Source organism: Schistocerca americana, chromosome 1, assembly GCF_021461395.2.
Source record: "Schistocerca americana isolate TAMUIC-IGC-003095 chromosome 1, iqSchAmer2.1, whole genome shotgun sequence".
Taxonomy (NCBI): domain Eukaryota; kingdom Metazoa; phylum Arthropoda; class Insecta; order Orthoptera; family Acrididae; genus Schistocerca; species Schistocerca americana.
The window spans coordinates 504,578,517-504,589,654 of record NC_060119.1 but is presented as its reverse complement, the minus strand read 5'-3'; the positions used below and the strand labels follow the sequence as shown (position 1 = coordinate 504,589,654).

The window sequence follows — 11,138 nt, the reverse complement described above, 5'->3', positions numbered from 1 at the left end:
TAAGTACCTGAACTGAAATTATAGAATATATTGATGGAAATATGTTACTGAACATTAAAATACAAAAACTAACTTTTTATAATGTGGGCATTTTCTGTTACACTTTATTTTGGATCCAGAGTATTTTTTTTTTCAACTAACCAGTTAAACTGGCAAATAATTAAAATTAAGGGGTGAGACAGATTCGAAACAAACTGTAAACATACAAACATACCAAGCAACTCACAAGTTAAAATATCATTGAATGTCTTTTTCTTGAATTACACTTTACTTTCAAAGTATAACTTAAACAAATTAAAAACTATATCGCAGTTGATCATTATGTACAAGAAACAAGAGTAAATTAAGCCTAAATAAAAGTAGGCATCTATCAAAATTCAAGCAAGCACACTGAAGAGAAATGTACTTGCATTTTGAAGAACTGGAGGACATGGAGAGCCACAGCTCAACTATCAAAAGACTGGAATTTCAAAGATTGTGATGAAGAAAAGGGGTTAGCTGCTTGAAAAGCAGCTGCAGTCACACCTTCCACATCACCTGCACTGAACCTATGCCGTTGGGAATCCACAGCTGTCCGTGCGTGGTTCCAGTTGCTAGGTGTCTGCACGGATCGAAGATCACTTTGAGTTATAATCCCATTCTTATGATGATTTCTCAGAACACATGTACCATTTGTCTGTGGAGCTCCCAACATCCTCTCCTGTGCACTACTACTTCTTAGCACTGCTTCAGCATCAAGTCCAAGTATCAATAGAACTCTGTGAGGATTCTGAAGCACAAAATTCTCAAAAATGTCTACAGGCATAGAAGTTTGTGTTTCCTTATCTGCAAGCCGGCTCAATCTCATTGGCATTTCTTCAGTTTCCCAACAGAACATGTCAGGGGGATGTGATGAACTGCGCTGTATAATACTGCCATCCAGGCAGTTGTATGGCAAATTGGGATTTGAGTGTGCTGGAAGGGGATGAGGATAGCGTGTCGCCACTGTACTGCTACTTGATGCAAGCTCTTGCAGAGCTTGAATAGCATTTCGAACCTGTGCACAACATACAAATATTTTCTATCATGCCATAAGGCTGACAATACTATTGACAACTAATGAATAATATCAAAATTTTTAGAAATATATCATAAAATTAAAAGTATATGATCATGTCATTCAGAATTAGTTAAATACATGTTTTACATGGGGCAGGTGCTGAAACATGAATTACTCATAATTGTATGTTGGATAAAACAGCACTTTCTTCTATTTCTTCCAATATTTGTTGAAAAAAACATGTTTGGATGGAACTGCATACATAGTGGTTATTATGCTCCTACTGAAAGAATTTCTGCTCTTGCTGACCAACATTTCCCATTAATTGCCTGAAACCTAGCCTCTCACATCAAATATACTAACAACTTCTTCCAGTGAGTCTCCCCCATCCCCACCCCTTTACCTCCTGGATCCTTACTTATAGCTGTTGATTGCCCCCCATACACAAACATCCCTCATGCCAATAGCCTTGCTGCTCTTGAATACTACCTCTCCCTACGCCAACCTTTTAATGGACCATATAGAAGAATTGAAATCCAAAGCCCTTGTCTGGTTTAGATTTGTTAATAGTATCTTCATGATCAGGACTCAAGAGTCAAGACACCCCAACGTCATTCCTCCCCAACCACAAAACCTCTTTTGTCTACTTTGCATGCTCCATTTCAGACCAACGTGCCACCTTCTTGGATGAACCACACATTTGTGGCGGCTCTGTCCACACCTCTGTCCATATTAAACACACTAAACACCATCAGTACCTACAGTTTTTCATATTTCATCCCTTCCACACCAAAAAAACACTCCAATACAGCCTGCCTGTGGATGATATATCTGCAGCGATGAGAACCCCTTTGCCCGGTGTACTGAAGGTCTCTACAAGGCTTTCACAGACCGGCATTACCCCATAACCTAGTCTGCAAACAGATATCCCATGCCATATCTTTGCACATCCCTAATCCACCCACCACCCAAGAATCAGTGACAAAAGAGTACCCCCTCAGCATTCAGCATCACCCTGGACTGATGGGCATCCTACCCGAGATCCTTTCCATCCCTCTGAAAGTGGTCCACTGTCACCCAAGCAAACTACACAACATCCTGGTCCACCTCTACAACACTCCCACTCTCAGTTCCCAACCTCTTGCCACAACGATCGTACCCCCATGGAAGACCCGCATGCAAGACCTGGCTAGGCTACTCAGTCAGCACTTCCTACTCCACTTCTGTCACAGGATTATCCAATCCCATCAGAGGCACCCATGAAAGTAGCCTTGTCATATACCAACTCTACTGCAAGCACTGCACAGCTTTTTACACCAGCATGCCAACCAACCACAATGAACAGCAATGAATGGCAACCACCAAACTGTGGCCAAAAATAAAATTTTGCAACATTCAGCTGAGTACAGCATGCTTGATTTCAATGGCTACTTCATAACCTGGGCCATCCGTATCCGTCCCTCAATCATCAGCTTTTCTGAACTCGCAGATTTGAGTTATCCTTGCAATAAATCTTTTGCTTCTGTAGCCCTCCTGGCCTCAAGCTTCATTAATCAACTGTTCCTGCACCCTCCACCCAACAGTGCACTCTTCATCTGTCTTGCCACCCCCTCCCAATCCACACCTCCATGTCACCTTCACCATGCACTATACCCCACTAGCTCCCATATCCATGCATCATGCATCTGGCCTGCACACTTGCCACCACTCCTTTCTGCATTCCTAACCAGCATACCTCCCTTCCAGCCCCTAGCTATTCACTCAACACCTCTACTGGCATTCAACCTCCCTTCCTCTACCCACCTCATCCAACACAATAGCCACCCCACCCCAGTAGTCCATCTGCTGAAATACAGTCCCAGTATTGTCTGTCCAATTGGTTCAATGTAGGGGCATGGGTGTGTGTTGCATGTGTGTGTTTCGTGTATATATTTCTACTCTACTTCAACAAAGAATTTATTACGAAAGCTAGCAAGTTTCCTTTCACTTTTTGGGGCGACTCTCAAGGATTCAATGCTTTTGCAATTCGCTGAGTGGTCTCCTTTACTTCTAAATTAATTACAATCTGGAAAAGGTTTCCTTCTATTTATTTTTTAATTTTATGCTACAACATTAAACAACTTGTGAATGTCAATTATTTATAATAATCCACAAGAATCGCCCTATATTTTAAATTAGTTAACCCTGTAAACACTGGAAATTATCTAGGAATTTCAAATGTGTACCTTTAACAACATATAGTGTTAAAACAACAAAAAATGCTGTAAAATAGAAAATCCAGGATGGAATGTAACAATACGAGGGAAGGAAAGTTGCTACTCAACATATAGTGGAGATGCTGAGACGCGATAGGCACAATAAAAAGTTGACACAATCATAGCTTTTGGTCATTAAGGCCTTTGTCAGCAGTAGACACACACACACACACACACACACACACACACACAAGTGCAACTTGCACACACATCTGCAATGGCCGAAAGCTATGACTGTGTGAACTTTTTATTGTGCCTATCACGGCTCAACATCTCCACTATATGGTGAGTAGCAACTTTCCTTCTCTTGTATTGTTATATATATATATAAACTCAATAAACTGGATTTGAGTTAGGTACTGTTAGAGCAAATAAAATGCAGATATTTCTCATTTATGTGATGTCACCTAATTCCCAATATAACCGTCAGCTTGGTAGTATGTCTAAGTATGGCACTATTTGCAACTGTATCAGCAATCACTGACTGACTATGCCGACCACATAGTTCCTGGATAGCTGTGACCATCACTACCAACACCAGAATCCTACACATTAACATTCCCCACAGTTCTGGCCATGCCACCATTGACTGCTACCTCTCACAATATTCTGGCAATCCCAAACCTGCCACCTCAGACTCATATATCTGAGTGCCTATGACAGTAACAAAGAATCTTTTCATTTTGATTAATGAATAATTACACAGTCATGTTACAATTTATTACTGTAAAGAATGTTCTCTTTGAATGTCTGTATCCTTCTACCTACCTTTTCTTCACTAGTCACATCAGATATAAAAGAGAAGTTGAAAGGTTCTCACTGTAGTTCATGCAACAGGAGCAGACACACATGTAAATTTTTCTATGAACAAAAATGCCATACTGTTTATTTCAGTATTTAATTTTGAATTTACATGTCAGAGTATTTCTGATCCACAACATCACATCCAAGATTAACAAGGAAAAGGGAGGAACAAGGGATATTATAAACTTGTGACTATGACAGGATAGTAATATGTAGTCTTCAGATTATGTCCTGTACTACATAAGATTGAAATGGACAAACTGATTTTGCAGAAAGCAAAAATTAAAAGAACTTCTTAGTGCTATGGCAGCAACTGCTGTAGACAAAATATGTCCTCTGATAAAGTTAATGTGACATCAGTCACATAAGGTCAGATGCTAAGTGAAAGATATAAGGAGAAAAGTTTAATTTTATCCACAAATTTTGGAATGTTGTTTAAAGAAAGGAAAATGTACTGTTGATTGGAATATTACACAATAGATTTAATGAAGTCACACAACACTATTAGTTTGGTGAATGGCTTAATGAAGGCTTGTATTCTACATCTGACAAGTATAAATGAGATACAGAGGTAGCTGTTAATGAAGTCATCACTTCAAAACTTAATGTGATAAGTACAGAATAGAATGTTTGTGTTAATATTGTTGATGAGAAAATAGAATCAACTCTATGGACATCGGAGAATTTTTACAGTAAATGATGCAAGCTGTAAAGAAAAAAAGAGGTGAATGATATAAAATGGAACACACAGCAAGAGAGTGGTTAGACTCATCATTTAAATCAATTTTTGATTGTAAGTAGGCAGTGCAATGGTAACACTATGAGACCAAGAGATCCAAATAAGCTATTTTGTGCTGGAAAACATTTTCCCACATACTTAAAATAAAGAACATTATGATGAGACATAGGTAGTTTAATATATTTTTATCAGATAAGAAAGATGAAAAATTCATTTTTTTTGTAAAATCATTGAACACTGTGTGCCCTCAGACATGGACAAACATGCAGAAAATAAAATTTATTGGAGGATATATGCAGTGAGACTCTACTTTGTGCAGAACCAAAACCTGTGATTGATATCAGGCCTATGAAGATTTTCTAAGTAATAGTTGTCCCATGGACTGTAGGAGAAACTGCAAAAGGAAATATTAATTCCTTATACTTACAAGTGAAAGACAGGAATATTAAGCAAATATTGCTAAAAGTGTTTCAGTAAAGTTAAATATTGAGACTAAGATTTGCACAACCTGACATATTGCATGTCAGAAGCTGTCAGATATTCAGCATTAGAGAAAGTTGATAACTCCCCCTGATAATGAGGATAAGTAGTTTGTACTTGTTCTAGTGAAATACAATGGCCACAACTACAGATTGCTGTATAAACTATATGGGGATTTAATGAAGCACCTAAAATGTGTATTTTTTTTGTTCTGTATCAGGTGTTTGGCATTTGGTTATATGTTTGTATGGATAGTTAAAATTTCTGAATGCCAATAAGAGATTTTTGCTTCTATTTGAAATTATTTTTCACACATGACGAAGTTGATACTGTAAGATAAAAATCCATAAATAAAGGTTACTTTATTATTTATGTAATATGAATTCACAGAGTCACTTTTTCTACAAGAACTATAATTGATCATGGCTTCAGTTATACGATAACTGTTAAATAACGCTACACATGTATTCAAGTTTTAAACCATGATACTAGTCAGGAAAGTTGAATTTGGATGAATGCGTAAAAGACCAATTTCCAGAACTAAAAATACTGTTTTATAAAAGAATATAACATTTTAACAATGGGGAGTCCAGGTTGGAATCTCAATAATTATGATAATGACAGTTTGCTTCTAACCATAGAGATGATATGATTGCAGAGAGACACAATGAAAACATTGTCATACTCTGAGTTTTTCCTCAAAGCCTTCTCCAGAAAAGAAAAGAAAATGCACAAACAAACAAACATACAAGCAAGTACTCCTCAGACACACATGATGCCTGTCTCTGGCTGCGCTGGCTAGACTGCAACAGTTGCGTTGAACAAAAGTAGCAATCTGGAGAGGGAGGCATAGCAGGGTATGGGTGAGAGGAGAGAAGAGTGCTGTCTGGTGAAGCATGCAAGGGCTAGAAGACTGCATGACAAGGCTGCCAGGAAAAGTACTGAGAGACTTTGGGGAAAGGGGGGGGGGGGGGGGGGGGAAGGGTTGGAGTAGGGGGACGTAGCGTCGCAGATATTACACGACTGCAGATTTTTGCAGTAAGTTTTGTTACATTATGGCAAGCTGTTTTGGAAACCTGCTGTATAGTAGCATTCAGCAGTGGTTGACTTGTGGCCTGCTGCATGCTTCATAGCCGCACCTGTTGCTATAGCGGACAATGAGAATGTACACTGTGGTATGTACTAAAAACACTTATTCACCTCATTTAAGAAACTAAATAACTATGTTAAACATTATCTGTTTTATACCAAATTTGGTACATGACCTTTTGTTATTCAGAAGAACTTTGTGTCAAAATTTGATACCGCTACCTATAATAGTTTTGGAGCTATAAAAAAACCATTAAAAAAGTACCTAACTGACACTTAAGAAAGTAAATTCAGATAGGAACAATAACAGTTTATATTTCTTTTATTATTTGAAAACAGTAATAGCATTCTCATTGTGCTGATTTATTTTATAAAGATTTTCAATTCTAAACTTTAGAAAATTTTTCTTTCTTAATGAAAGTAACAGTTTAAAAGTTAATATTTATATTTTGTGTTAGGGTGAGAGTAAATGAGAGTGCATGTGAGTGTGTGTATGTGGGACATAAGTCAAGTTTCAATTCTAGATTGTATTACACCTTACGTAACTAGCAAGCATTCCGCCACCAGGGTGTCATGAAAACTGTAAATCCCCCTATCTGGTGGATGACAAACAAGTGTTTGCTTTTGTAATAAGGCAGCCAGAAAGGTAATAAGAGGATAATCAGTTCTAAAGTATATTTCAAGCATAGTTTTCTCTTAGTTTTCATTTCATTTGGTTTGATTGAACATTTTGTTAATATTTGCAGCATGAAATGACGTAAATGCACCTACAAATGTTGATTGGAGTAAAACAGTTTAAGCGTGAATATGATCTTGAAAGATTGATCTGATTGGCTGTTTTATTTGATCAACCAATGAGAGTAAAGTCTTTTCTGCACATTGGAATTAGTTATATGCCCTGATAGCAATAGCATTCAGACAGTCATGGACTAGCTGCCAGATGAGAAGGTCATGTTAGACGTGTCTAAAAAAGTTATTTGTAAACTGAAGAAGTGACTGTTATTTCACATTTGGTTTATATCGGAATGCAAACAGATGCATTTACAGACAGTTCTGTGAAGTTTGGGAGATTTTGGAGTGTTGGTTGTAGAGTAAACCGTGTGTGAAACTGTCATCCTTTGTGAAGAATTCTGCACTACATAAAATTTTTTGGCAAGCAACTTCCTTTGAAGAATCCACTGAAAAGGACCGAGTGTGAAACTCATTTCGTAGCAGAGTATTGACTCTATTAATCTCATAATATTTCAGGTTGGACCTAGTACACTCCTGGCGGTCTTGTATGTGATATAAGTTGCATGAACTAGTAGTAGATGTGCTATCAACGTATATGTGACACCATAACTAAAAGACAATAAAAAACATTAGTATCAGGAAGCGGACATTTTCAATGAAGGAAGGAAGCATCCACTTTTGCCTGTTATTACTAGAAATTTACAGGTTTATTTTGTTACATGAGTTACGTAGACTATGCAATCGTAAGTATGGATGATGGTTTTCTTCAACGCTGCTTTTAACATTGTCTGCAAAGTACCTACGAATGCAGAGCAACTAATGGTGAATGAATGCTGTACTGAGGTAGGTGTACATTAATTTGCAGCTTGCTTCACTCAGTGCTAGCGAACTTTTTCACACTTCTTCGCCGCAATTGGTGCATCGGCCGGAAATATAGACTACAATATAGAGTTCGGGAGAATAGGAACTGTATATGAAAAAGTAGCAGTGTTTAATTGGACTTGTAAAGTGGTCACACATGTGTGAAAAAAGGAACTGGAATGTATGACCAAAGACATGTGTGTAATTGAACGTGCGTCAAAAACACGACAACAAGTGGAACGAGGCGACGAGTAGAACGAAGTGGCAGACTTTGGCAGTGACAGTGGAGCTATGGGAGGTGATGTCATGCTGGGGCAGTTGCAGCCGCAAGGTAAATGGGGGCCCATAAGCTGGCATAGGTGAAGTTTGGTGGACAGAACCGCTGTATCACCTCGCTGTGCAGATCACAAGGAAGAAAAGAGAAGTGTTGTTCTACTTCATTGTTTGTGTGTGTGTGTGTGTGTGTGTGTGTGTGTGTGTGTGTATGTGTGTGTGTGTGTGTGTGTGTGTGTGTCTGCACCAAAAAACTTTGCATCATGGCAGGAAGTAATCAGGAATTAGTAGATGAAAAACTAAAGGTAGATGATTCCAGGATAGGTAACTTCAGTTTTTATATATCACAAGCAAATGACAGTGGTTTGCCTGAGTCGATGCCTTCTAATTCTGGTCTAAAAAATGAATTCAGAAAGGTGGAAGCTGATGTTAAATATCTCCCTGTAGCTATTCCAAAAGCAAATCAGGAACCAATGTCAGTTGTTGAGGAACCAAAGGACAGTGCGTCGGAAATGTTGGTGAATATAATGACAAAAATGAATGGTTTGGGTTCCAAAATTAAAATGTCATTAAGTTCTGATATTGATGATAAAATAAATAAAATGGGTACTAACCTTGATGCTAAAATGAATAAATTAGGGTTGGAAATAAACATGTTACACACTGAAGTTGTCGAAATGGAATGCAAAATGGAAAGTAAAATTTAGAATTTGAGGGATTCATGGAAAAATGACTTGACTTTGTTTAATAATAATATTAAAGGAGAAATTAATCAAGTAAAATTCTAATGTAAAACTGCTATTGTAACAGTGAAAAGTAAACTAACTTCACAAATTGAGCAAGTTGCTGAGAACAACCAGCAGGTAGAGCAACAATTTCATTCAGAAATAAGTAAAGTTCAGGAACAGATTCACAGGGTAGAAAAGTGCTGTGAGGAAATTCATATTGTCTTAGAAAATAAAATCAAAGAAGGAAAAGATATGTGTGTTAATTTTGGTACGCAAGCTGCTGGTACGATTACTAACATTGAAACTAATGTCCAGCAATTTAGTACTAGTGTGAATGAGCAACTGTGTAACCATGAAAGTAGACTAACAAAAGTTGAACAAAATGGTAATAACAATAACATTTGTGTAGTGTCTAATGGTGTTGTGGAATCTTCAGAAACTGCTTATGTTACGCATCGCAAGTTTTTGAAATTTGATCCAAATAAGAACGTTCACCCTAAAGAGTTTTGGAGTGATTTCAAAGATGTATTACCTAAAGTGTGGAATGACAAGCAAAAGATTGGATTCATCGCCTCTAATCTAATGTGAGAAGCTAGAATCTGGGGTAATCGAGATTCAGATAAATATGACAGTCTAGTGGAGTTCAAACAAGCCTTCTTTGAAGAATACTGGGGAAAGAGGAAGCAGATGGAGGTGTTGAGTAAATTTTGGTCAGGGAAAAAATACGATCCCAAGAGAGACAGTATCAAAAGGTTGGTACAAAAGTGTGTGACTACCTTGTCAAATTTAAATGCAAAGGTAGAGAACGAGCAGATCATTATGGGTATAGAGAATAATTTGCCATTCTATTGGCAGATTAGGATCCTTTCGGGTTCTTGAGATGATATTGATAGGTTTATCCATTATTTAGAAAGAATATAAAACATTTTGAAAGAGGAGGAAAATAACAGAGGAGAATACAGGCCTCTGGCAAGACCCAATGACAAAAGGACATAAGTCAATGTAAATAGAACAGGCGTACAAAGAGGCAATGGTTACCGGGGTAGGTACAGAGGGAGAGGAGGTATTGCTGGAAGTAGGTTCAATGACAGATTACATTACGGTATTTTGATTGTAGTCAGCTGCGAGCCCTATGACGTAATAGATGGCAGCTACTCATCAGGTGATAGAAAGGTCAGAGCCAAAAACATCGCACAGCAGGGAAATATGTAGCAGTCTGTGATGATGCTAACGTTTACAGACTGCAACCATATAGACTAAACCCGCTAGCAATGCCCTTTGCAAAGAAGGCACCTACTAAACAATGTATTGAATGTGATGTTAATAAAATCAGAAGGGCAGAGGAGCGTGATACTGAGAAGCGATTTATTTCATTAGAAAAGGAAATAGCATTTCGTGGAAAGGAACGTTCTAGTAAAGATCGGGACCGATGACCGTTGCTGTCTGGTCCCTTAAACCCACAAACCAACCATCTAGTAAAGATCACAGGAACCATGCTAAGAAGGAACTTAATACAGAAGGTAAAGACTCAGATGAGGAGGTGGGAGTGAATCAGCACTGTGAAACCAAGGTGGGGCTACATGTAGACAGTGGAAGTAACACTATGGGAATATGAGAGGATGTTGTAAATAGACTGAATAAAGTAATTTTGGAGAGTGAGGATGAAGGGACGGAAGGGGAAGAAGTAGTAAATTATTTAAATGGTTCTGACGACACCTTGGATGGGGTTGCAGAAACAAAAATTATTCTGGAGGGAGAGAAGTTAGAGAAATGTTTTGATTTGTCTATAAGGGAACGGATAGTAAAAGCCACCACTAATAAAGAAGTGAAAGGGGAGCCAGTTAAGTTGAATGTGCTTTCCACAGAAGGGGTAGGCTTTGATAGGTGTGAAGTAGTGCAAGATTTGTTGGAAGAACCTGAGTCTGTAGTTAGAAGAGAATATGTGGGACAACCTATTGTAGAAGTAAATATTTTTGAAGAAAGGGTTTCTTGCTTGATAGATACCAGATCGGACGTTTGCGCAGTGTCACAGAATTTTGTGACTGCTCTTCCAAAAAGTAAACATATAGTGATAATGCCTGTGAGTGGGTTAAAAATTGTGGGTGCCACAGATAAAAGCAAGAAAGAAGTAAAGCAAG

General features: G+C 38.0%; 1 protein-coding gene across 1 annotated transcript in view; it reads right to left on the bottom strand.

Annotated features, from left to right (window-relative positions):
* Positions 1–445: 445 nt before the first annotated feature.
* The window catches only part of LOC124567632, a 30,220-nt gene continuing 19,527 nt past the window's right edge, over positions 446–11,138 (bottom strand). Inside the window, exon 2 of the mRNA XM_047131036.1 lies at positions 446–1,036. Coding sequence (XP_046986992.1) covers positions 446–1,036 — 591 coding nt within the window. The remainder of the gene's footprint in view (positions 1,037–11,138) is intronic.